Below are 27,040 nucleotides of genomic sequence, written 5' to 3'. Positions count from 1 at the left end.
ACTTGGTCCAGCTCGAAGGAAGATCTGCTTCGACGCACGGTAAAGTGCTCCCTAAAATCACAAGACGAAAAGCACTAAAGGCTGCCACTCCACATACTCCCCAGAGCAAATCACGCCCCTAAGGACACAACGTTCTATTGCATTCAATTCCAGGGGAAAAAGTAACCCTTCTTTGCCAGCCAGGCAAGATTCCTAGGGACACACTGAAAAGCCTCTCCACACAGGCTCTGAGTGCCCACCCACTTACTCACCTATGGACGTACCACACATGCATGCACTTCTGGGTGGACTCACAATGGTTCATCCATGAGTACAGATTTACAGGCAGAATGACTGGTTCATGGGCACGTGTACAGACACACACATTTGCAGGAACGCTCATAATTATGAAAACATGTGTAACCCCACTCACATATACACAAGTCTATGCGTATTTACACACAACATACTCATGTGTATACAATACACAATTATATATACAAATCCACTCATACTCTCATGGGCGCACACATTATTTGCAAGCATATTTATCTGTATGCCCACAGTCACTCTTTGCTAGTGGCAGACAGGGAAGAGCAGCTGCCTCTTGTCTCTAATGGCAAGGTATATGAACAATCCTCAGAGGGGTGCATACTGGCAGCTCTAATGAAACTCCTCCCTTTGTCACGTCTGAGGGAGTGACAGGCTAACCAGATCAAACCAAGTTGGGCAGGAGCAAGAAAGGTCCTATCATGGCCACAGAAGGGGAGTTTAGCTGCACACTTCAGAAGAGCACACCTATGCCTCCGACAGCTCATTTGCATAGCAACTACAGAAGGAGTCACTTGGCGGTCACTTCTTCTGTCCACTCTTGATGACAGAGAGGCTACTTCTTCACCTCCTGAAGTTCTTTCAGAGTGGCCTGCAAGAGCCATCGAAGCTTCCAGAACACACTGGAAGAGGCTGTCCAGGAATTCCCAGAGGGGCCTCCATGGTGAACGCACTCCTGAACGGCCTGCTGTAGCTGTAGCCGAAGCTGGGGGGAGATGGCGGGGCTCCTGTGTGATGAGGAGAACCAGTGCTGAAATATTTTATCACAGATGACCTGGCGGAGGGAGGAGAGAGACGTTAATTCAGGGGAGCGACTCACTCTTGACATCTCCGAGGTCTCTAGGACACCCTTGCCTCGTTCCTTTGGGGACAGTGCTACAGAGAGGATCATAACACCTGCAGGAGTTTCCCTCCTAACCCTTCAGCCAGGCAGCACTGGGAACCACGGGGCGCCTGAGAAGCTCTTCAGACTCCATCCATACACTATTTGCTTACAGGGTCCCTGTAGCGGTATTAAATGATGTAAAAATCACCATGCCACACTACCTCCTGCTACTCTCTGGCCCCAGAGGTTAGCCCCTGTGGCTAGCCCATGCATCGACCACCCATCTAATTCCCATGGCAGGTCATGCCACGCCAGCCCAATGTAAAGACTACCTATCCCTTGGCTCTCTTGTTGCAGACTCTGCTCACATACACCCCCCCCCCATGTCGCTATTCCCAGTAACCTGGTAAAATCAAAACTCTAGAAGCTTGTAACTTATTAATCAGATTTCCATCAGTAAATTCTCACTCCACAAAGTGTCCACACAATAAACTTAGAGCCAATTGATATTGATATAAACTGCCCACCTAGAGAAGATAATTATCCTGTAATTATCTATTCCTTGTAGGATATTCATAGCTACTTGTGACTATTTAAAGCCACACATGTCCAGGTCTTCCTTCTCTTCCTTCATCTTGGTTTCTTCTCCCTTCTTCCCTATCTTTCCTGCCTCTCAAAAACTCTGCCCGTGCTTTTCTTCAAGGCACAGGCCTTGCCTTATCCTGTGCCCGCCCTCACCTGCATATAGACATCAACCCACAGGTCCCCAGTGGGGACCATGCCTGGGAGCTACACAGAGGACAGTGCTTAACTTTCCCTTCTGGCTTTCTGTTTGCCTCATTTACCAAACACCTTCATACCTAAGAAGCATTTTTGACATCTATGTTCAACTCCTTGCATAGGTGTTATTTTTTCAACATTTTGATTTCTTTTGACTATTGATTACCCTTTTCCTATGCAAAAAAATTTTAGTGTCTAGAAAGATATACCATGGTTCCAGTTCTCTATAGCAGAGTCATAGGCAGGAGCTGCTGGGTAACAAGTAAGCCCTAATCCCTGGCTCCCCCAAGAGGCCACAGCTCCTCTGAACATTGTCAGAAACTGAGTCTGTTTTCATCAGACGTGTGCAATGGATTGTATCTTAAGTGTGCCTCAAAGACCCATATGCTGACGGCTTAGTCACCAGCCTGTGTTGCTATTAGGATGTGTTGAAGCTGTTAAGAGGTATGACTTAGGTCCTTGGTGTGTGCCTTGCAAGGGATGCTGGGATGGAGATCTCTTCCTCTCCCTCTTTGCTTCCCTGACACCATGAGGTAAACAGCTCTTCTTTGCCATACACCCCAGCCAGGATGCTGTGCCCCACCACTGGCCCCAAAGCAAAGGATCAGGCTGACCATAGACTGACCCCAAACTTCCTTCATCATAAGCTATTTGTACCAGGTGTTTTATTTCAATAAAATACTGCCTGGTAAACATGAGATCTTGTTACAAATGCTGACTTATAACCTGACCTTTTTTTCATTTAGTGCTTTATATTACATCCCAAAGGAAGCTCATTTTCACTTCTAGAGCTGTGTTCAAAGACAGTAGTCAGGCACAGGGATGAGTGTGTCCACCTCCACTCCAGAGCCACAATGTAATGTCTTGAGAAGGGTGGACACACTCATCTAACTCCCTAGAGCTTCAACTGGTACTTAATAGCATTTTAATGACTATTCCCAACTGGCAAAAGCATATTTTTGTTGAGTTTTAATTAACATCATTTTAATTATGTCTTTAAATGATGAGATGAGATATGAGATAATTTCCTAAGTCCTTCAGCTGTTTGGATTTTTCATCTGTGTCTCATTATACCTGCCCTCTCCTGCCAGTTTTCTTTGGCTCAAGGTTCCACTTGCTTCTTAGTGAATCTGTAAGAGCTGTGTGTGTGTGTGTGTGTGTGTGTGTGTGTGTGTGTGTGCATGTGTGTATATGTGTTTGTGTGTGTGTTTATGTGTATATGTATGTGTGCATGCATGTTTGTGTATGTCAGAGGACAACTTGCAGGGGTCCGTTCTCTCCACTATGTGAGTTCTAGAAATCAAAACCAACGTGTTGACAGTTTGCTCAGTGACTTAACCCACGCAGCCATTTTTGCCAGTCCTTAGTTTCTCCATGCAAAGACTTGTGGATGAGATCAAACACGGTAAAAACCATCTTGTCCGCATGGCTCACGGGCAGCAGAATCACAGATCCCGTCGGAGCGACTGAGATGGACACCCTGCAGCCCACGTCATTGATTAGCCTTCTTAGACACAAAACGCCAGTGACCAGAGCACTTGACTCAGAAGTCTGTAGACCCAGAGGTGACAAAGCCAGTCTTGCCTGGCCTGGGCTAGAGCCACCCAGTGGACAGCTGTGTTGCCTGGGTCTCTCCTTCATGACAGGAAAGCCCCACTGTGTGCTTTCCTGGGCACCTGACCTACTCTGCCGCTCTTCAGCTCAGGAGTCCCATCAGACCCTAGGTGCAAAGCTCTTGGGAAGATGGACTAGAGAGAGCTGTGGCTGGAAGAGCGAGCTGAATGACAGAATTAATAGGTAGACGTTATAGGGCAAGGGGACTGAGCTCTCATTCTTTCTCTCTTTGTGAGAACTTACAGGAAGGCAGACACTTGCAGACAGAACGGATTAGGGCTGAGGACAATTTGGCCGAGGACATGCCTCCTTCTTATGGGTCATTGAGGTGAGTGTGGCTGATCTGGCTGGCCATGCAACTGTCCCCTTCCTATTTCAGAATTCAGAGTGCTTCCTGCTCCCTGCTCTAAGTGGCCAACCTCCTAGAGAGGAGGGACCATTCTTCAGCGCAGCTTGAATCTCCAAACAAACTCTCAGAGGAAGCCCCAAGAGGAAAGAGATAAATCCACTGGGGGCTGTGTTGGGACCTCCACCCACCAGATCCCGATGGACCACTTAGACAACAACCACACAGGTAGTAAGAAAGAGAGTGTGGTGAACTCCCAGCCCCCTGCCCTGGAGGCTGCAATGAACCCAGAGGCATGCAGACACAAACATCATTATCCCCAGCTGTCTAGTCTGCTCACCTGCAGGTTGCTGTTGACACGCCGGGCTCCACACTTGTTCACTCGCAGATCACACTTGGAGAAACAGTCGAAGAAATTGCAGTCTTCATCCCCTGTGCAGTTTTGCTCAAGGATTTCCCTCATTTTAGGCTCAAAAAAGGCCATGTCTACGTCAATAGCTACCACCTGAAATCAAAAGAGCACGGACAGCCGTCCAATCAGAACGTGGGACACCCGGAAGAGCCTACTTACGGCTCTCTCCTGTCCTGACAACAGTGGATCACAGTTGACTGGAGGGTTCACTGCAGAGCTGTGACCACAGAGTCCACCTGTCAGGAGGAAACGCCAGCTCGTGACTTGTTTCCCGAGGGCATTTGTAAGTGCTTCCTTTGACACAAGCTACTAGCATAGATTGTGTCCCAAAGTTTTACTGTTAAAAAATTCTTTCATGTCACTAACTCAAGCCTGGGACCAGAGACTGTCTCCAGCGATAACACTTCCATCTTTGGGCCTTTTCTGGATATTAAAAGTGGAATATGTACAATACTTTAAAATAAATTTTCTTTCTGTTGCTTTTTTAAAGATTGTTTCCATTTGTACTTAGGTATATGTGTGTATTTGTGTGCAGGTGTGCCACATGTGTGCAAATGTTTGTGAGGCTGAAAAGAGGGCGTTGGATCTCCTGGGGCTGGGTTACAGGTGGTTGTGAGCCATCTGACCTGGGTTCTGGGAACCAAAATCAGGGGAGCAGCTTGTGCTCTTAACCACTGAGCCATGTCTCCAGCCTGTACCTTCTGTTTCCTTTTTGACTGTCTATGACATCTGTCAACATAAGCAACAGAAACAACCAGAGACGCTTTCCCAGACAGTACTGATCTTGGGAACAGAATGGCAAAGTGCTGTCAGGGCATGAGTCGCAGGTGCTGGTGAAATACAGGCTCCCTGTTAGAGGTCAGGGGACGGAGGTTTTAAAGGCAAAAATAAGGGAGCACAAGAGATAGCTAGGTTACTAATGAGTAACCTGAGTTCAATCTCTAAAACCCATGTTAAAAAAGAAAAAAAGAAAAGAAATGTTGGAATTCCAGACCCATGGAAGCAAAAATATATCCCTGGAGTTCAAGAGTTAACCAGCCTAATTATTATTATTATTATTATTATTATTATTATTATTATTATTATTATTATTATTTAAAGGTACACGGCTCCTGAGGAATGACACTGGCCTCCACACATACACAAGCAGGCACACTCAGACACACACATGTGTGAACAACCCAATACACCAGGCAAAAGTAAGAGGGTGACACCAGAGGATTTGAATGAGTGACTGACACAGCATGGCATCTATCCAAGGGTCAATGAACAGCAATGGGCCGGACATCCTTGTGACCTCGAAGTATCTTGTCCAAGGCTGTGGTGGCTTCTGTGAAAGCCACTAGATTTGACAGGGTCCATGTGACACGATCAGGCATCAGGCACAGCACCCCCCACCCCTGCTATCCCCTTGTTTATGTTTGTTGTGAGAATTCCATTTTGACCCTGTTAAGTTTCACATTTCCTCACAGCTCTCCGGGTGAAGATTACAAATGCTGCAAGAGATACAAAATTGAGCCCCAAAGACTATGAACAGTCACAGGCTGCTGTTTCTGGCACATCCGGTCCCCACATCAACACACCAGCCAGATGGGGAAACAGTACTGAAGTTAGGATCCGCATATATCAGCCCCGAGCCAAGGGCATCAAGCACTAATTCCACTGTCAGAGCAAGAACTCGAGGACTGCCAGAATTTCAGATTTATCCTTCTGGCTTTCAACCAAACGGGCTTCAAAACCAGAAAAAGAATAACTTATAAATTATGCAGATTTTCCTCCACCACCTGGATAAAAAAAAAAAGTGAGCTCAGATTTGCAAGAATCTGGAGTCTGCCCAAGTCCAATAGCTGAAAGCTTTGAGATAAGAAGTCATTTAAAATGTGACATCTTTGATGGAACTGGCTTCCACAAGCCCTCACAGGCCATTGTGAAAATGTCGGTCCCCTTCCCCCTCAACAGGGTAGCATCTCAGAGAGGGTTCATTCCCTGGTGTCATTTGGCTTCGGAAGGGCGTGTTTTCTCATTTCTACCTTTGTTTCTTCTCTTCACTCAGAGCCATGGGGATTATCAGTGAAACAGCAGAAGGGACATAAACTGTTTTAAAACCTGCAGAACAACGAGAGAAAAGTACAGAGACCCCTCCCTGCTCTGAGATCTTTGCCTAATAACAAACTCAATCCAGGCAAATGGGCCATTGCTATCTGTTTGTTTTGAAGGAGTTAATCTTTTTTCAGTTTTTTATAATATCTTTTTTTTCCTTAGCCATTGGCAATTTCACGCATGTGTTCCAAGTATCTTGATCATATGTACCCTGAGTCCCCACATACCTGCTGGTATCAAGCCTGCCAGATGTCACACCCACCAATATGTCCCATTCTTACATCCCCCACACACCTGCCAACATGTCCCCTTCCTACATCCCCCACACACATGCCAATAATGTCCCCTTCCTATGTCCCCACACACCTGCCAACATGTCCCCTTCCTACATCCCCCACACACCCACCAACATGTCCCCTTCCTATGTCCCCACATACCTGCCAACATGTCCCCTTCCTATATCCCCCACACAAAGGCCAACATGTCCCCTTCCTACATCCCCCACACACCTGCCAAAATGGTGTAAGTAGTGTCTGCTGTGTGAACCTGGTCTAGACACCAGCCTGGAAACACTGCTGATAATCCTCTCTTCTCCACTGATCTCCCCACACACTTCTGCTCCCCCCACTCAGAGCAGGAAGACCCCTTGCTTGTGAGGTTTGGGGTCACCTTCTGTACTGGCTGGTTCTGTGTCAACTTGACACAAGCTGGAGTTATCACAGAGAAAGGAGCCTCAGTTGAGGAAATGCCTCCATGAGATCCATCTGTAGGGCATTTTCTCAACTAGTGACCAAGGGGGGAGGGCCCAGCCCACTGTGGGTGGTGCCATCCCTGGGCTGGTAGACCTGGGTTCTATAAGAAAGCAGGCCCGAGCAAGCCAGGGGAAGCAGGTCAGTAAGTAACATCCCTCCATGGCCTCTGCATCAGCTCCTGCTTCCTGACCTGCTTGAGTTCCAGTCCTGACTTCCTCAGGTGATGAACAGCAATGTGGAAGTGTAAGCTGAATAAACCCTTTCCTCCCCAACTTGCTTCTTGGTCATGATGTTTTGTGCAGGAATAGGACCCTGACTGAGACACCTTCCCTTTACGAACTACTCATACTTCATAAATCCTGAAGGCCTGTACTGGGAGCCTTGGAATCTTCTATCCTTGTGTCTGTCTCACCTATAAGAACCCCTCCCTTTCTTTAGGCCAGGAGTCAGCCAGGGATTAAAAATAGAGCTCACCTTTTGGAAGCAGTGGTTCTTAATGACCCCAGCAAAGGTGCTTTGTTTGTTAGCTGCTTGTGTATGTGTTTCTGAGACAGGATCTCATCATGTATCCCAGGCTGGCCTTGAACTCACCACCCCCCTGCTTAGTCTTTCTGAGTATTGGATTGGCTCACAGTTGGTACCTTGCCCTTGTCCTGAGCCTCAGATTCAGTAGGTCTGAGGTAAAGTATGAAAATTTACACTGCTGCACTGGTAAGATGGCTGGACAGGTAAGGGCACTTGTCACCAAATCTGAGGGCCTGATTCCAGACCATATGGTATTAAGAACAGAACCGACTCCCACAAATTGACATCAAACTTCTCTGCATATGCTGTGACATTTATGCCCACCACATGATAAATAGGTAAAAATTACCAAAAAATAGAATTTGCATTGCTAGCAAGCTCTGTGATGTTAAGGGTAACCACTAACATACCCGAGGGTGGAGCTGACTCCTGGTAATAGTGTGAGCCTCACCAGCTCCTCCCTCCCTCCACTGTGGATCACAAATAGCCCTGATGTCTCTCATGCAGGCAGTCACAGCTTCTAGAAGCGTCTAGAACCTACCAGAACTACCTCCACCTCTACCTTTTCCCTTCTAAAGCTGTCCCTTGGGTCTTCAGCCCCTCCAGGGCACCCACAAACGGGGAGTTGGGAGAACACAGTAGAATCGTGGACACAACACAGACGGAAAGTTTATTTCCCTAGACTCCAGGCTGCTTTTGTATATTTTTAAAGATTATTTTATGTATATGAGTACACTGTCAGTGTCTTCAGACACACCAGAAGAAGGCATCAGATCTCATTACAGATGGTTGTGAGCTACCATGTGGTTGCTGGGATTTGAACTCAGGACCTCTGGGAGAGCAGTCAGTGCTCTTAAGTGCTGAGCCATCTCTCCGGCCCTCCGGGCTGCTTTTAAAAGAGCTATATCAGTACAGTACAGCCTGCCATGAAATCCCATGGCGCAGCAATAACATTGTTACTGATAATTATAACAAGAACTCAGGGACCAGGATGAAGAGTTTATTCCTCCACCATGAGCCAATCCCCCAAATGAGCAATTTGATTTGAGCAGCGCTTGCTGCATAAGACCAAAGTCATTGAGTGGCCAGAGCACAGCCCTCCCCACTGCCTGCCCTATGCTTGTGACATCACGGGCTTCCTGTCACCTCATTCTTTTGGGTGGCCAAGCACCTGCCCATGGAGGCAAAGAGACCAGGGGTAGGAAACACAGCAGGAACCTAACATATTACTTTTAGCCCGGAGAGGAGGGAGTCGGAATCTACCCTATCAAATATACAAGTCTTTCCGTCTTTTCTTATCTACCACAGTCTATCTCTGGGGCAGCTTGCATAGCCCCAGAGTTGCGAATGAAAGGGCACTTCCGGTCTGCATGAGCTGCAGGGTTAGACATCCCCCTCTCCTGCCCTATTGTCAGCACACTGTCGCCGAGGACACAGAATGCCGGGCCTGGAAGAACAGTTCTCCGCACCACGTGCAGCTCAGGAAGTCTACCCTTTGCAGACCACAGATCCTGTAGCAGCACTAACTGGCCATCAGAGCTGCCCTTGAGGAAGTGTGACATCTCCTCCGCCCCCTGCCTGACTCTGCCTCCCGTGGGTATCTTCACTGGACTGGTCCTCTCCTCTAGGAGCCAAAGATGCATCTGTCTAAATCCCTTTGTCAGCCTGGCAAGGAAGTGGTCTGGAACAGGAGTCACCAGGAACCACAAGGCCAAGAACTCACTTCCTCCCACACAGACCAGAATCTCTTCTCTTACCACAAGCCTGGCCGCCTGCTTCCACTCACCGTGAAGTCCCTCTTGATGGCAAAGTTCTCAGGTTTGACATCACAGAGGTGGAGGCGGTGGGAAAAGTCACTGTCGAAGTGGCTCACCATGTCCAGGAAGCTGAGGGCGATGTGGCTAATGGCCTGTGCTTGGCCAGAGTCATCCAGTGGGAAGAGAGCCTTGTGGTGAGGGCTGCCAGCAGCCAAGTACTCCACTGCGTAAAAGTGACCACAGGACCCCAGCACCGGTAGGATGTGGCGGCTCAGACTTGGCAGCAAGCTGAAGTACACATATTCCTCCTGCTGGAGCAGTGACCACGCACTGGCCAGCTGTCGCTGCCAGCCGGGGCCTTGCCTGGCCGGCCACAGGGGGGCGATGCTGTTGTTGGGCAGCTCCAAGCCTAGTGTGTTCTTGATCTCCCCAGCCACCATCAGGAGCAGCTCAGCCTCGGGGATGCCTGGGGCACTTGGCCCTGCTTCCTCCTCCAACAGGCTGAGGGGCGGGAAGCTGGAGAAGGCTTCCCTCTTGGATTTGAGGACAACAGTCCGGCCGCGCCACTGGGCCTGCAGCACCTTCTTACCGCGCTCGTAATACAGGCAGCGTTGGTACAGCAGCTCCCCGGCCACGCACAGGTCCTCGCACAGGGCGCCCGTGAGCCAGCCACCGCGGTAGTCCTGGCACTGAAACAAAGGGGACAGAGGGTCACGGCAGGGCAGGGATGGGGGCAAAGGACAACACAGATTGGCACCTGTATCCTGGGCCTAATTAGCTGAGGAGAGAAAATGTCCATTTAACAGTGTTGGAGGCCACCTGGGAGGTGTGTTCAGGTGACCACCTCGGCCTGTGAGTTCCCCAGGCAACCCAATGGAAACACTGATTAAACATTGCACAGAGCATGCGCCGGCAGTTCCATGTGCTGTCACTCTGTTATACAGCCCATGAGCCCACATTCATTCACCTTACTCCTTACATGGTCCTAAGACAGTCCTTTCACCCTGTTCTGCTCGTTGTGAAATGCTTAGATGGCCCACTGTGGAGTAGGCAGTATGGCAGGCACACTGAACAGGCCTCAAGTCTGACCGCGAGGCTGCAATGTTACCAGCTTACCTCCCACTGGTCAGGGCCCCTCTGTCTGAGCTGTTCTGTCTTCTCTGCGCAGTGACTCTTCCTGCACAACCCAGTGAGACGCACACGAGGGAAATACAAAAGATGCCCAGAGCCAGGCTAACAAGATGACCTTTGAACCATGATCAGATATGTCAGCATGTTCTCTGCAAAGGCGGGTGGGTAGTTTCACATTAGTCAGCTTTATTGTTTCTGAGTTGACTGTAAGACGTGCCTTAAAGTCAGGAAAATAAACTCCTGGTGCTTAGACGCAGATAATTTCAACCCCAAAAGCTGTCCAGAAACCACAAGCTTTCATGACTCATTTTGCCACATGTGGTGTCAAGTGGGGCAGAAGCAACGGGGCATCTGCAGCCGCTGCTTGACTCTGACTGTATACATCCTAATGTGCCGGGCGACTGTTGCTGCCCCGCATGCAAAATGTAACGTGCACACCACACTTCCTCTGGACCGTGAAAAAATTCCAAACCACAAAGTTGTCAAGAAGCTGTGGAATTCTATGAATATTAAAGACAGAATGTCCAAAAGACCTGTTTACAAAGAACACACCTGCACTTGGAAGTGATGCCTGGTTGTCTGACCACTTTAAGACAGTGACTTCACAGCAGACCCAAAACCTGAAGCCACAGAGCCATGCTGCTCCCCCCCACAATAACAGGTCTCTCCTTATGATGCCCTTTAGATCTCTGTGAGGCACAGAGACTGAGGATCGTGCCAGTCAAACCCCATGAACAGGTCTCATAACAGGCTCCCCAGAAAGAAAGCCTGGGACCCAGAGCGGGAGAGGTGGCTCGGCAGCCCATCCTGTTGCTCTTGCGGAGGATCTGAGTTCAGTTACCAGAACACACATGGCACCTCACAGCCATCCGTTCCATTCCAGAGGAAGGTCTGACACCCACTTCTGACTCAGACACCAGGCACACACATGGCACACATAAGTAAATGTAATTAAAGCTTCTATACATGAAATAAATTAAAAGTTTAAAATAGAAAGTGCTGGGTCTGATCTCCCAGCTAGAGAGTAGTACCATAAATCCAGAGCTCTGCTGCTGCTGATGCTGGTGGTAGTGTGTGTGTGTGTGTGTGTGTGTGTGTTTGTGTGTGTGTATGTTTGTGTGTGTATGTGTGAGTGTGTATGTGTGTGTGAGTGTGTATGTGTGTGTGTATGTGTGAGTGTATTGTGAGTGTATGTGAGTATGTGTGTATATATGTGTGTGAGTGTGTATGTGTGTGTGTATGTGTGAGTGTGTGTGTATGTGTGAATGTGTGTGTGTATGTGTGAGTGTGTATGTGTGTGTGAGTGTGTGTGTGTGTGAGTGTGTGTATGTATGTGTGAGTGTGTGAGTGTGTGTGTGTGTATGTGTGTGTATGTATGAGTGTGTGTGTGAGTGTGTGTGTATGTGTGAATGTGTATGTGTGTGTATGTGTGAGTATGTATGTGTGTGTGGGGGGTGAATGTGTGTGTGTGCATATAGAGGCCAGAGATTAACTGTGAGCTTTCTCCTGTATTGCTCACTACCTTCTCTTTTGAGACAGGCTATCTCAGTGACCTGGGAACTCACTGTTTTGGCTACACCCATCTGCCAGTGATTCCAGGCTCTGTTGTCTCTGCCCTACCCCCATGCTGGGGTTACAGGTGGACACCACCAGGCCTGACACAGTGACAATCTAAGCTCAGGCAGCATGTTTGCTCAACAAGAACTTCACATCTTCTGAGACATGTTCCTAGCCTCCTTGGGCTGCGTTTTTATGTCGTAAGGAAAGTGTATAAGCCTACTCGGGTAAAATTGTTTTACGTGACCTTGCTTGAAGTTGTGCTCCTGTGCTGTGGTGTTGGCGGGACTTGACAGAATGTGGAGGAAATGCTGTCCTTTGACCTTAGTTCTGGGACCCTTTTCCCAGGCACAGGGGCAGGAAATGAGGGTGGGGAGGTAGTGTCAGTCACTCCTAAGTCAGCACACAAGGAGCGTCCAGTCAGGCTTCTGGAGTCTTCCCAGATAGTCTTGGGAAGGGTAGGTACTGAGACAAGCAGTGAGTGCGGGGATGTGGTCGAACCACCCACCACCTGTATCTGGGTTTCCCGACGGTGTCCCGTGTTTACAGTTTCATGTCTCTATAATAAACCCGATAAGAAAATGCAACACTCCCACGAGATCTTTTAAATTAAACAAGAAAATCTGTGTGATACCCAAAAGTGTCTTGGATCAATTCTGCAAGCGTTTCTCTAACATTGCTGCGTTGGTGATTTGATTGAGGATGCTCTGGCACCAGGTACCAGCAGAACTGGAAGGAGGAGTGCCTGGGTGGTGGGGGGAGAAGACAGAGCGGCATAATCTCACAGTGCTGCAGAGGGAGAGAGGAGCCAGTCCCCGATGAAGCCTAGAGAACAGGCGCTGGAGACCAGGTCACAAGCTGGGCCCTGGCTCTGCCCCCAGCCAGCCACAGAGCTGTTCTCCTTTGCTTATGAGTGTATGTGGCAGGGGAAGCTTGTTGCAGTAAACATTAAAAGGATGTCTTCTCCTTTTATCAGCCCCCTGAGGTCTCCCTCCACGGACCTACTGTGGAGCAGACCGAGCTCTGTCACATGTCCTGAACCACCATCTCCACTCCGCGCCCTTCCCAGGTGGTTCACTCTGCCCGCCCTGTTGCTTCTGTCCCGGGTGGATAGGACCGCTCTGTCCCGGGTGGATAGGACCGCTCTGTCCCGGGTGGAAAGGACCGCTCAGCCCCGGGTGGAAAGGACCGCTCTGTCCCGGGTGGAAAGGACCGCTCAGTCCTGGGTGGAAAGGACCGCTCAGCCCTGGCATGTTCCTTCCCTTCACCGCCCAGCACAAACATGACTCCAAAGCCTGGTAGCTTATCAAGCAGGTTTATATATTAAATTCTCAATCAACAAACCCTCTACACAATAAGCTTACAACCAATGGACGAAGATACAAACTGCCCTTCTATATGAGATAAAAAGACCCACAGAAACCCTTAGAAATAATGACAACCTCGTCAAGCTAGAAATGTGCCGAGAGACATAAACATCTGCCTCCATCTTTGTTCCTCCCGGCTCTTCATTTTTCTCTCCTCTTCTGCCTTCCTAGACCTTTCCGAACCTGTCTCTCTTCTGTCCAATCATGTATCGCCTTAACATAAATCTACAGGAGCTGGCCCTTCTCTACAAGTGACTGTCACAGTCATGAGTTACTGTTGGGACTCTGTAAACCCCACCCCTCAGTTACCTGGCAATAGCTTCTCTTGCTCTCCCTCCCCTACCCTTCTTCTTCCCCTTCCCTCCCCCCCCATCTCTCCATGTGCTCATGGCCGGCCTTTACTCCTCTGTTTCTCTTCCTCTCCCTCTCCCTCTCTCTCTCTCTGTCTCTCTCTCTCTCTCTCTCTCTCTCTCTCTGCCTCTACTACCCTCTTAACTCGCCCATGACTTGAATAAAATCTATTCTGTACTATACTGTCTTGTGGCTGGTCCCTCAGAGGGAAGGGATTCCCAACATGGGCCCCTCAGAGGCATCTCCCTTCCCCAGGCCTCGCTGCACCTCCATGGGCCATATGCCCCCCCCCAACTCTCTCCATCCTTTTCCCAACAGTTACACCTGCAGATTTCGGAGCCAGAGAATCCCACCAGACTGGTCTAGAGCAAGGCCTTGAGGGTTAGTCCCCATCTAAACACAGATTAGCATTGACAACTTTCCAAGTTAACCCATTTGTGAGTGAGTACTCCTGGGACCACGTCTCCACTACAGCTCCCTGGCTTAGGTCACAGAAGAAATGACAACTTTCCAGGCTCCTGAGTAATACCAGAGCACAGTATGAAAGGACCGGAACACAACTCGGTTTAGTGTCAGGCTGGGTTTGCCTCTGGGCATGTAGAATGAGGACAATTGCTCAGTGTCACAGGACGCAACACAAGGTCCAACAAAGTCAGAGGCACAGTCCCTAGCATGGAACTTCTGGGCAATGTAAGCTCCTCTCTCCAGCTTCCCAGACCTGGTTCTGAGAAGTGTGCTCAGGACTGCCTGGGAACATGGTCTGGCCTCAGTGCTAACAGTGAAGGGAGCCTCGTCATTAGACAATGAAGCAGAGGGTTTTTTCTGCCACGGCAAGCATCCAGAGAATCAGAAAGGGTGCTTCAGAATGAAGAGCAGTTAAAACCTGGGCCTGAGGCCAGACTGGAAAAGTCTATCGAAAATACTATTCCAGGGCTTGGACGAAGGCTCGGTGGGTGAAGTGACTGTAGCCCAACTGTGAGGCCTGAAGGTATGTTAGCACTAGTCTGTAGTCCCAGCGCTCTCTTGGCAGAATTGGGGAGGGGGCCGAAATAAGAGACTCTCTAGAATACAAGGTGGCAAACAACAAAGTGACCCTGTTTTCAAACAAAGTAGAAAGTAAGGCCTTCACCCAAGGTTGCAGTCTGAACTGCACACGTACTATGTAGGATGCATTTACAGGCGCACGTGCACACACATACACACACACACACACACACACACACACACACATCTAAAAACTTTCATTCAAGCTTAGCACAGTGATTTACACCATGGTCCTAGCACTGGGGAACCTGGGCAGGATGAGGCCATAAGTTCCAGACTAGCCTTCTGTAGAATGAAACACTGTTTCAAACAAACCCCACCCAAAACAGTCACAACCTGTCAAATTCTGAGAAAACTTCCCCACTCCCAGTTCCATCCTAGGGTTCTCTACCCTGCCCCTCGAATTTCTCCTCCCATTTGACAGCCATGTAAGCACTGTCTGTGTTGGGTCCACCAGCATATTGCTATATATACAATTCTGTTTCACCAATGAAATGCCCAGGAAATTCACCCCTGCGAATTTGGAGGGGAGTTTCCAAACAGGAGTCAGGGAAGCTTAGAACAATGGTGTCCCTTCTAAGTTTGTATCAGCCTAGGGAGTTGCCTGGGGTTATAAAAGCCTGAATTCTTTCAGGGGATCAACACACTGGCTTTTTGTTGGCAAACCTACTGTCAAAAGGGGCAGGATGTAAAGTGGGGTGATCAAAAGCCCCCAAGCCTGCTGGCTATCACAACTTCTCAGTGGCCCAAGAAAGAAATTCACATTAAGAATGTGGCTCAGATGCAAGCTCTTGGGTGCGGTTTACTGCTGCGCAGCTGCTCTTACTTTGTGTCATGAGCTTGTTCAGGTGGAGATGCTCCCCTGAGGCTGGCTAGTTACCAGTGCTAAACTACGCTCTCGAAGCTTGGTGTGTCTGTGCCTGATGAATGGGGAGAGACTTAGTCCAGCAGATAAGAAACCAATAAACTCAACATACAAATTTCAAGCTTAAAGGGTAATTTGGAAACTGTCATTATGTAAGTGCTAAAGGCTGAGTTATTTTATTAGCAGCATAACCTATTGTTTCAGCAAAGACTGTTTCTTTAGGTCTGTACTTAAAATCAGACTATTTCTCTTCCTCCTCATCAGTAGGATTACAAGCATGGGCAACCGTGCCTGGCTTTTTAAGTGGGTTCTGGGAACAGATCTCAGATCCTCATACTTTTGAGGAAAAATCAACCAAGCTAGCTCCCTGGCACCTCTATTGGCACAGTTCAGTATTAATAAAATTCATGGTGTGTCTATGTGTCTTGTGCATGTACACAGACACACAGACACACACACACACACAGGGGGGGGGGAATCTGTCTTGTTTTTTAAAACAAAAACCAAAACAAAGAAAACAAAGCCCCAGAATTTTCCATGTAGACAACAATGCTAAATTCCATAGCAGCTAACTAGTCCTAGGCAGTGTGTCTGAATATCACAGCTATGGGCAGACTGCTGTGGAGGATGACGACTCCCCTCAGCTGATGTCCAGGGTTTGCAGTGTCGAGGCTTTCAACTCAGGGTCTCTACTGTCCAAGGCACCAAGTAGAGTCTTGAGTCCTCAACACATTGACATTCTTAAGCAGGACAACGGGCTTAAGTGTTCCCATCTGCAAGAACAACACTCTTGCTGTTGGAGTTGGTTGAGTGAACCAGACTGGTCTGTACTTCTTTCTGCCTGTGCTGGGCGGCGTGGACATCAAGAGGCACTGGCAGAGAGCTTTTCTGCTCTCTATGGTGATCTGCCTGCAGAAGCTAGGGGTGCTAATGCTTCCCGGCCATTAGCCCAGCAGAGCCTCAACACATAGCTCTCCAGAGAAATAAGGCCCTAACACCTCTCAGCCAACCCAGGAGAAGTGCTCCTTGTGCGGATGCTCTACAGCTGATAAGTCACACAAAGGGGACAGGGATTGAAGGTTCCAAAACAAGTCAAGCTGGCTTTCTAAGCAACTCTTGTCTTTGCCAATGTTGGAAACCCCTGGGGTTACAGACCCTCACTACAGCCTCTGACCAGCTCCTGTACTACCTGGTCACTATATTCTGCAGGTAAGTTTGCCCCAGCAAAGCCACCTGACACTGTGGGGCCTGGGAACATAGGCTGTCAGCATGGGAGCCTCACCAGGATTCTTGGCTCTGCCAGAGAGAACCTCCCTTTGGCTCTAATTTCTTATGTGCACTGGGTACTCAGAGTGAAAGCTAATGAGAGTCTGGAGGCCAGTCAGAAAAATAACAACCGCTTTTATTATGTGGGATGAAAGCCAGGCAAAATGCAAAGTGCCCAGGGAAGCCAGGACACAGAGGTGCGATTCAGAGCCAGTCCTCAGAAGCCACCATGCCAACCTCTGCTTGGCAGCTGCACTGCTGGAGCTGCGTTTTAGTCTGCCCTGATTTAAGGTCTTGAGTAAAGTGAGTCAGGGCACTTTCTCAGTTTGGCCTCAGCAAATGCAGAATGAGGAAGGGGGAAGGCCGTGCGAAAGTAAAGAGAGACACTTGCTTCAGTGAAGAACAACTCACAGAGCACCCACAGTGTCTTCCAGAGCAGTTCACCAGACACCCCGGCAAACAAACTTTGGGAAAATGGCTATGGGAATTTGGCAAGAGTTACGCCTGAGAGCTGGAAAAGACAGAATCAATCTTTTCAGCTCCTTGTCAAACTAAAAACGAACCCATATGACTGCATTGAAGATGTATTGGTAAAGCTTCTAGACAGAATTGGTTTGAATTTACAGCCTGGGATGCTGGGAAAGTTATGGCCACCAATCACTTAAATCCTATCAGGCAATTTAATTCCCATTAGAGTTTTCTCAGCATGACCAAAGGTAAATAAATAAACAATGGGCTTTGTTTCCAATTTTAATCCACAAGATTATATTAAGCTTGTAAATGGGACCTGGGTCTTAGCCAAACTATTAAATTTTGTTGTCTTAGTCAGTGAGCTTCACCAAAATAAAAGGAAATTCTATTTGGGGGATTTTTAGATGGCTACTGGGGAAATTAATGTTCCCATCTGCAAGAACAGCAAATGCTGTCAGAGTTTACATCTTACAGTTTAAACTTGATGAAACTTCAGTTGAGCAGTGAGTGGTCAGAACGTGTGAGTCCCTGGGTCGAGGAAGCAAGTTAACACGGTGACAGGAGCAACATTTAGTGAGGAAGCATGCTTTGGTGGCTTAATATCCCCATCTGCTTGAAAGAGAGAGAGAGGGAGGGAGGGAGGGAGGAAGGGAGGGGGGAGAGGGAGGGGGAAAGAGGGAGGGAGAGAGAGGGAGGGGGAGAGAGGGAGGGGGAACGAGGAGAAAGGGAGAAGTGGGTGATAATAGAGGTGAAGGAGAAGCAGGAGGAGGGAAAAATCCTTTAAAAAGTTAGTGCTTAATACTTAATCCGTTTCGAAATTCTTACAATCTGAAAACAAAGAAACACCCTTTTAAGCAAGTGAACTGAACCCCCACCCCCAAAAGCTTCTTGGAGGTTTCAAACCAAATGCTCAGGTAGTCAAGATTTTAGGACTTGAGTAATCACAGTGGGAGCAAATACAGATTACTTTCTCCTACATCCTAGAGGTCGGACCCGCCTTTACTCAAGTCTCTTCTAAACATGAATTCCTAAGCAGAGACCAGAAAAAAAAAAAAAAAGCATTTTACTTCATAGAGGAAAGGCCAGACCATTCAGCAGCCCCTGATGTGTCTACAACAGCCAGGACTAGTTAAGGAGCAGCTCAGTTAAGAGCCTCTGACCTTCCCCCTATAGGGGACCAGGGTAGAGCACTGAACAGGGTTGACCAGGCTGGCTTCATGGCGCTGGTGCTCCTTAGGTGTCTGCCTCGGGAACCTCTGAACCCAACATCCAAAGGCCTTGTCTCTAGGTCACCAGGAGGAGGAGCCCACGCAACAATCAAACAATAGGGTTTGATCAGGTGGGGGTGATCCGGCAGCCCCATGGGATCACGGAAGGACGGTGGACTAAGGAGCGAGATGGCCTAGGAGAGAGGTGTATCCTCCAAACCTGGGCACCTGAGCTGGATGTAAGCACCACAGACCAGAAATCGCCCTGCAAACTTTTAGGCAGGAATACTGTCCCAGGACGCAAGACTAATTTTGGAGAAAGGAGGATGGATACCCGGATCGCCCATAGCGAACTCCTAGCTCTTGCCTGGGTATTTCATACGCACATAGGGACCGACCTCCTTTCCGCTGGGCGGGTACCCCCACTCCCCTATCCCAGGATGGAGTGGTCGCTAGGATGCTGCAGCATCGCAGGTGACGTGGACACCGAGACCCGAAGAAGGGGTCTGGGAACCCGACCCGGACGCGCGACACTGGGCAATGCGGCGGCGGGACCTACCAGCGCAGCCAGGATGCGCCGGCTCTTCTCGTCGGTGCAGCGCTCTGAGAGGACGCTCGGGTGTGCACGGAGCAGCAGCGCGGCTGCCAGCACCCAGCCGGCGGTCCACGCGGCGAAGGCGAGGAGCGCGCCCCGCCGCCAGCGCCCGCACCGTGTAGCCCGGCCCCGCGCGCCCACCGCCCGCGCCATCGCCAGCCCTGCGCTCGGGTCGCCGCTCCGCAGCTCCAGGGGCGGAGAGGGGGAGGGGCGGCGGGAGGGGAAACTGGCCTGGGGCACCGTGTAGGAGTCCCAGCACTGCGTGGGGATCCGCTCCCGGCTTCTGCCACCTACCCACCCTGACCACCCTTGTACTTTCTTTTCCACTTTCTTTCCCCCACGACTAAGCCTCCCACTTCTCCGCAGGGCCTCACCCCTTCCCTCGTTCCTAGACTGCCGCCCTCTGTCCAGCCACTAGACTTGCCCCTTTCCCAGGACCCCATGGGACCCACTCCAACCCCTAGGCTGCGGCTCTCTGTTCATCCCCACCTTCTCCGCCAAATCTGACCTCAGCTTCTGATCCCTCCCCGCCTCCCGGGGTGACATCTTGAGGTTTAGAGAGAAGAAATGGGGGCAGTGAGGGACGGTCTGGAACACCCAGACAGCCCCTCCCCAAGAGCGCGGGGTCACACTGCAGTCTCCCGGACTGGGCAGGACTTGAGGGTTCCTTGTACGAATAAAGAGGGAGGAGCTGTCAGCACTAACGTGACCCTGACATAAATTCACCCGTGAGTTTTCGTCTGCTAGGGTCTTTGTAGGGCCAGCCCCTGTTCTCCAGTGTATGTATTCTCTAGCAAAGAGACCACAGTGGGTGGCATGCTCTGAGTCCCGAGAGGTATTGTCACTTTGAAAGGCCATAAAAGAGACAGGGCCTCTGGCTCTGGCATTCACTAGACAAAAAACGCAGCAGGGTTACTGCAAAGTCCATCCCAGACGCCCTCCTGCTGCCCTGTGCCCTACCTTCTCTAACTGTTTCTCACCCTGATCAAGCCTTCTCTAATAACCTCTAGGGAACTGGTGTCCTAACTTAGTCTATTCTGCAGGTCTCTGGTTCTGGGATAGGTGCCTCCCAGAATTTTAGAACAAATCGAATGCTCAGGATGAGTTGTAAGACCACGGGAAGATTCCAAAAACTCACAAAACTCAGGAGGCACCTCCCTGTGTCCCTGTAACAAGTAAGCAATTGTTGGGACAGAGGAGAATAAGACACAGTTTTAAAAATAATAATTTTTAAATGTTTCTTGTGGTTTTGAGATATTATAATTTTGTCTTTTTCCCTTCCCTTTTCTCCCTCCAAACCCTTCCACATATTCTTCTCTACTCTCTTTTAAACATATGGCCTCCTTTTTCATTAATTTTTGTTACTTGCATATATACGAGCATATATACATACATATGCATATATATACACATATATATACACTCTGCCCATTCTGTATGTTAGTTATGTGTATGTTTTCAGGTACACTCATTTCCCATCAGATAACCAATTGGTGTGTTTTTCCTTGGAGAAGACTATTTTGAAGACTATTTCTCTCAATTCTTTTTTTTTAAACCCAGGAATAAAAACTATGGGGCATGGAGGCACATTGTTAATCCCATAATCCCAGTATTCAGGAGGCAGAGACAAGCAAATCTCTGTGAGTTCAAGGCCAGCCTGATCTACATAGAAAGTCCAAGATAACCAAAGCTGTACAGTGAAACCCTGTCTCAACACACAAGCCAACCTGCGGAAAATGAGAAGCAAACCTTGAGATTAAAATTAATGTTAGGATTGAGTTTGACTCTGTGATTTTTAGACTACAATACTAAGCAAACTTCCCTTAGCACTTTATACAAAACAACAACAACAACAACAAGGTGACTCCCTAACAGAGAGATCCACTTAACGGGGTTGAATGCAGTTAGAGCCTTCTCTGGATCCCTGGACCACAGGACATACACCGCACTGCTCTTGTGTGCTTTCTGTTCTGCACAAAGGTGAAGTCCACCAGAGCTCAGATCTCTGTGCCGGTAGCCTGGGGGTGTGGAAAAGGACACCTGATCGTACTCAGTCCACAGGGACTGATCAGACAGGAGGCAGAAGGACCATAGGAGAGTGTACAATGTAAGCGGATGAGGGGGGATCACAGCAACTGGATTTAAACTCGTTCAAACTCCTTAAAGAAACTATGAAATCTCAGCTACTTCCTGACTCTCTTACCGCACTGGACTCATAATACTGACAAACGGGACAAAGATCCTTCCTATCACAGTAGCAAACTTCCTTTATGCTCTTCATGAAGTTGCTTTCCTTCACCTTGAAGGAAACGTAAAGTTAGCTCCGCATTACCACCGGGTCAAACGTCCCATGAGCAGAGAAGAGGGCCCCGGATCCTTACGACCCACACCCAAGTCTATCATTTTGTCGGTTTCATCACTATGACAAACATCAGAGAAAAACTATTCTAACAAGGAAGGACTTATTCTGGCCCATGGTTTCAGAGGCTTGCTTCTGTCCACAGTAATCTGGCTCTACGCATCCGTGATGCAGACTATTAGAGGCAAGAACGGCTGCTCAGCATCTGGCAGCCAAGATGCAAACACCAGATAGGAAAGGCAGGGCATTAGGTTAATCCCAGGTGACCTCCTACCTCCAGTCAGGACCTACATCCTGCTTTCTATTGCCTTCCCATAACTCCATCAGAACATGGATCAATCAACAGATTAATCAATGGATTAGCTCAGAGCCCTTTCGACTTCATCTCTTCTCGATAATAAGAGCTATCAACTAGGGACCAAGCCTTCAATACAGGAGCCTTTGGGAGCACATTTCATACACAAGACAGACTAAGGACTCGCTGACATTCAACAAAATGAACACATCTTGTTTCTGAGATGTTCTGTTTTATTTGAGCATCTCTGGCATAGCCTCAACACTGCTTGGTCACTGGACTGGAGATCCTCAGGGGTGGGGCTGTATCTTACTGCATTCTGTAGTCTCAGAACTCAGACAATACCCAATACAAAGAAAGTATGCTGGCTGAACTGATAAGTGGAAGAATGGTGCCAGCGTTTCCCCCAGAAGATCAGAAAGCTTTGAGCGCGCTGAAGAATTTTTCTCAAGAAAGTGCTTCTAACAGATCACTTTTTAAGATGTATTTAATTATTTAATGTATGAGTACACTGTTGCTGTCTTCAGACACACTGGAAGAGGGCATCAAATCCCATTGTGAGCCACCATGTGCTTGCTGGGAATTGAACTCAGGACCTCTGGAAGAGCAGTCAGTGCTCTTAACCACTGAGCCATTATCTCTCCAGCCCTGGATAAATATCTCTAGCTGATTTCTGGAGGCTATGTTGCACAGTGCAAGAGCACTGCAGAGAGAGGAATGTGTTTGAACATATCCTCTGGGTTCTGAACTCCTCCCCTGATGGCTGAGCTTGTCACCCAGGGCAGGGACTGAATTTGTGGCTTGTAGTCGATTACTGGAAGAAACTGTAATTCTGTAACTTTCCAAACACACGAGGTTATTAGTTCTCGTTCTGCTAAATTACATGAACTTACAAACACTTGTAAAAACTCCTTGGCAAAGAGAAGACTCACTTGCGACTGCGGAGTGCTATGTTGGTTGCATTCACAGGCTGTTTATTGATGCTGGAGAGCCAGATGCACAGGCTGGGAAGCAGTACTGGGTAATGACTTTCTCTGGACGGTCACTGTTGGGGGCCTAGTCACTCACTGCTCAGCTCAGGACTCTCATCCCTGTCTCATTATTGCACACATATTTACTGCTGTAGAAATGAACATGGAAAACGCCCTGGAAGACCCACTTTTCATCAGTATGACAGAGATACGGAAGCAAAATGGTGCCTAGGAAGAGCCTACTGGTTTCTGCCATTCCTCAATGATGTTTTCAAAGTATGGGTCAGTCCACTAATTAGGTCAGAGCCCTCAGGGTCCAGGCATTTGCAGAAAAATCCCACCTCTGGTCACTGGCACAAGCATACAAGTTTTAGGCATAATTAATACCTAAATTATCACACTCTATCCATAACATTGCTGTTTACACAGGTGTCTTGCCTCATGCACATGGGGCAAGTGAGGGGACAGAGAGAAGCAAGTTCCTGGCTATCTTGGGAGCAGTGAAAATCTCTAGAGGACACCAGAGTTGGAGTCACTATCGCATCCCCGGTTAGAAATGTTAGTGACAGCCTCCGCCTCGGACCCTGCAGATGCTGATTCCTAAGAAGAGTCGGATTGCCATCTACAAACTCCTTTTTAAGGAAGGAGTGATGGTTGCCAAGAAAGATGTCCACATGCCCAAACAAACAAGAATGTGCCCGACCTTCATGTCATGAAGGCCACGTCGTCTCTCAAGTCTCGAGGCTACATGAAGGAGCAGTTTGCCTGGAGACATCTCTACTGGTACCTTACAAATGAGGGCATCCAGTGTCTCCGAGATTACCTGCACCTACCTCCGGAGACTGAGCCCGCCGCCCCGTGCCGAAGCCATCCCCAGACTGGCAGGCCTCAGCCCAAAGGTCCAGAGGGTGAGCGGCCTGCAAGAGTCACAAGAGGGAGGCAGAGAGAGACACCTACAGAAGGAGTGCTGTGCCCCCTGGGGCTGACAAAGCTCAGATTAACAACCAAATTCCAGTTTAGAAGCAGCTTTGGTCGCGGACATGGTCAGCCACCTTGGTGAAGATGCAGATCATGTTGTATTGAATAAACTTTAAAGAAAAAAAGAAGAAACGTTAGTGATGTCTGTAGCGATCGCCTATCTCGCCAGCAAGAAAGACACGCCACAACAGGATCCTTCTACAGGCGTTTATTATGGGTTTGATTGCAGTGGCGAAAGACCCCCAAGCCCAGAAATCAACCCTCCTCATATATGCTTAGGAGGAATGTATCACTACTTGATTGGTGCATTCTGTATGCCCTAATTAGCATACTGGGGACTAGAGAACAAGCCAGCATGAGTCAGCAAAACAGGCATATGTGCATGCGCAATTAGGTTGTTTATCTCAAAACTGGACATCCTCCCTTCAGGCTGAGCGCCATCTTGTAATGGCGAATGCAGTGGTTTCCCACAGATGTCATCACCGTAGAACTACCTTTCCCAGTTCCCACTTTGTGGTTTGTTAAGGGAAATGGGCCCCATTTTTAAAATGAGATTTTATTTTGTATGAAAGTCCATGACTTGCCTTGTTGAGGTTCCAAGCATACTGGAAATTGATATACCAAAGGACATATTTCTAAGTGTTGGGATTCTGTAAACCCCACCCCTCAGTTACCTAGCAACAGCCAGGTATACCCCACCCCTCAATTACCCAGCAGTGGCCAGGTATGCTCCGCCCCAGTGACCTGACACTATAAAAGGAGCTGCTTGACCCCTCCTCTCTCTCTTGGCCTCTCCTGCCCTTGTGCTCTTGCAGCCTTGCTCTCCCATTTCCCTTCCCCCCTCTCTCCCACGTGCTCATGGCCGGCCTCTACTCCTCTACTCCTCTACTTCTCTCTCTCTGCCTCTACCACCCTCTTAACTCTCCCATGACCTGAATAAACTCTATTCCATACTATACTGTTGTGTGGCTGGTCCCTCAGGGAAGGGATTCCCAACATGGACCCCTCAGAGGCATCTCCCTCTCCCCCAGGCCTCGCCGCACCTCCATGGGCCATATGCCCCCCACTCTCTTCATCCTTCCCCTAACATTGGTACCGTGACTCGGATCGTTAACCTTTCACAACATTGGTGCCCCGTCATCTTTTCCTTACATTGGTGCCCTGTGACTTTTCCTTTCATTGGTGCCCCGTCATCTTTTCCTTACATTGGTGCCCTGTGACTTTTCCTTTCATTGGTGCCCCGTCATCTTTTCCTTACACTAAGGGGTGAGAAGAAAGGTACTGACGTGGTACCGCCGTAGAAAGTGAGAGCCTAGAATCGTACAATGAGCAAACCCTGTCTGCCAACAGATATGACACAGAGCGTGGCAGAGAATGTTTCCGGGAAAATATTGCTGGAGAATATCTGTCATTTTTATTTTCTTCTATGCCCAAAGTTTCCTGGGAAAATCACACTTGTTCACCGGCCACCCTGGAGTTTGTCCACATGACGTATGCGAGGTGGGTTGTGAAGAACCTATCAGGGCTTCGCATCTCCCGACCACGTGGCTGGGCCAGGCAGCCTCAGCATCAGAAGCCGGTCAGAGCCAGGACTCTGTCCTCGAGCTTGGTGGGACTGTTTGGCGAGATAGGCCGTGTTTGCGTCCATTATTCGCTTTGTAACTGTTTGTACAACTAGGATTGTATAACGGATGTCTTCCGTACCAATCTCATCCTCTGAGGTTCCTTCGTGTGTAACACACATCACCCCTTCATTTCCTTTATATCACAGCCGAGTCCACTGTACAAATATAGTATTGAATCTTTAGCACTTTGTCAGCTCGTGAACTTCTAAATGCTTCCCCATTCTTTGCCATTGCACATAGCACTGTTGTGGGAGTTTGTGTACATGTCTTTATGCGGGTGTATGTTTTTATTTCTGGATTCCTGGAATTGTTAGGTATTAAGGTGTTGCAGTAAATATTAAAGAGTGATTTCTATTGCTATCGGCCCCATGGACTTACTCTTCTGGAGTCGCTCCAGTGTAGAGCCAAGGGCACGGACTCTGTCACAGGGTCTGGAAGCCGCCCTCTCCCCAAGATTCCCTTCCCAAGTGGTTCACTCTGCCTGCCCAGTTGCTTCTGTTCCGGGTGGATAGAACCGCCCCGCCCCAGCATGTTCCTTTCCTTCACCGCCCGGCACAAACGACTCCAAAGCCTGGTATCTTATCAAGCAGGTTTATATATTAAATTCTCAATCCACAAACCCTCTACACAAGATGCTTACAACCAATGGACAAAGATACAAACTTGTTGAGGGCCGAAGGCTGCGCCCTTACAAGATGGCGCTGGTTTCAGGTGCCATGAATCAGCTAGTGTGGTAAATAACCACTGGGCACATGTGCAAAGAGTGGTGCGAGCCAAGTCACCGCCCATCCCGGGGCGTCACGATCAGACCACTAGTGGGCAGCCAATCACACAGCAACACGCCACCATTGGGGGTTATAAATTAGGGTGCCTTTTTCTGCTCGAGGTCTTCCTCTTCAAGATGCAATAAATGTTTTGCTGCAGAAGGATCCTGGTGTCCGCGTGCGTTCTTGATGGCGAGACAGTAGCGTGGGACACAAACTGTCCTTCTATATGAGATAAAAAAGACCCATAAAAACCCTTAGAAATAGTAATAACAACCTTATCAAGCTAGAGATGTGCCAAGAGAAACAGACACATCTACCTCCATTTCCATTCCTCCCAGAATCTCCCTCTTCTCTCTCCTCCTCTTCCGTTTTCCTAGCCTTTTCCCTGCCTATCTCTCCACTGTCCAATCATGTATCACCTTAACATCCACCCATATCAAAGTAAATTTATATTTAAGTTTTAAGTGCCTCTGTGTGTGTAGGGAGGGGTAGACTACAAATGTGTGTGGGAGAAGAGAGTTGTATACATGCACATGTGTGTGAGGAGGCTGTATATGTGTATATATGTGTGAAGGTGTTTATGTGCAGATATGTATGTGTGTGTGCATGTGCGTATGTGTGTGAGAGAGGGGGGTGTATGTACATGCATGTGTAAGGGGGTCATATGTGCACATATGTGTGTGAGAGGTTATGTGTGCACATGTGTATGTGTGAGACAGAGTTGTATGTGTACACATGATGTGAGGGGCTATATATATGCACATGTGTG

General features: G+C 48.6%; 1 protein-coding gene across 2 annotated transcripts; it reads right to left on the bottom strand.

Moving 5' to 3' along the window:
* Nucleotides 1–865: 865 nt before the first annotated feature.
* On the bottom strand, nt 866–19,429 carry DIPK1C (divergent protein kinase domain 1C; the record flags this gene model as incomplete). Of its 2 annotated transcripts, XM_080920475.1 has the most annotated exons (4): nt 866–1,084; nt 4,216–4,380; nt 9,451–10,110; nt 19,241–19,429. In XM_080920475.1, 4 exons carry the CDS (start codon nt 19,427–19,429, stop codon nt 866–868), a joined length of 1,233 nt encoding a protein of 410 aa, XP_080776601.1. The 2 variants fall into 2 exon arrangements, with proteins under 2 accessions (XP_080776601.1, XP_080776602.1); XM_080920476.1 differs by lacking the exon at nt 4,216–4,380.
* Nucleotides 19,430–27,040: the final 7,611 nt, after the last annotated feature.

This window comes from Micromys minutus, assembly GCF_963924665.1.
Source record: "Micromys minutus genome assembly, chromosome: 8".
NCBI classification, from domain to species: Eukaryota; Metazoa; Chordata; class Mammalia; order Rodentia; family Muridae; genus Micromys; species Micromys minutus.
Note: the sequence above shows the minus strand (reverse complement) of the source record. Positions and strands in the feature narration are given on the sequence as shown.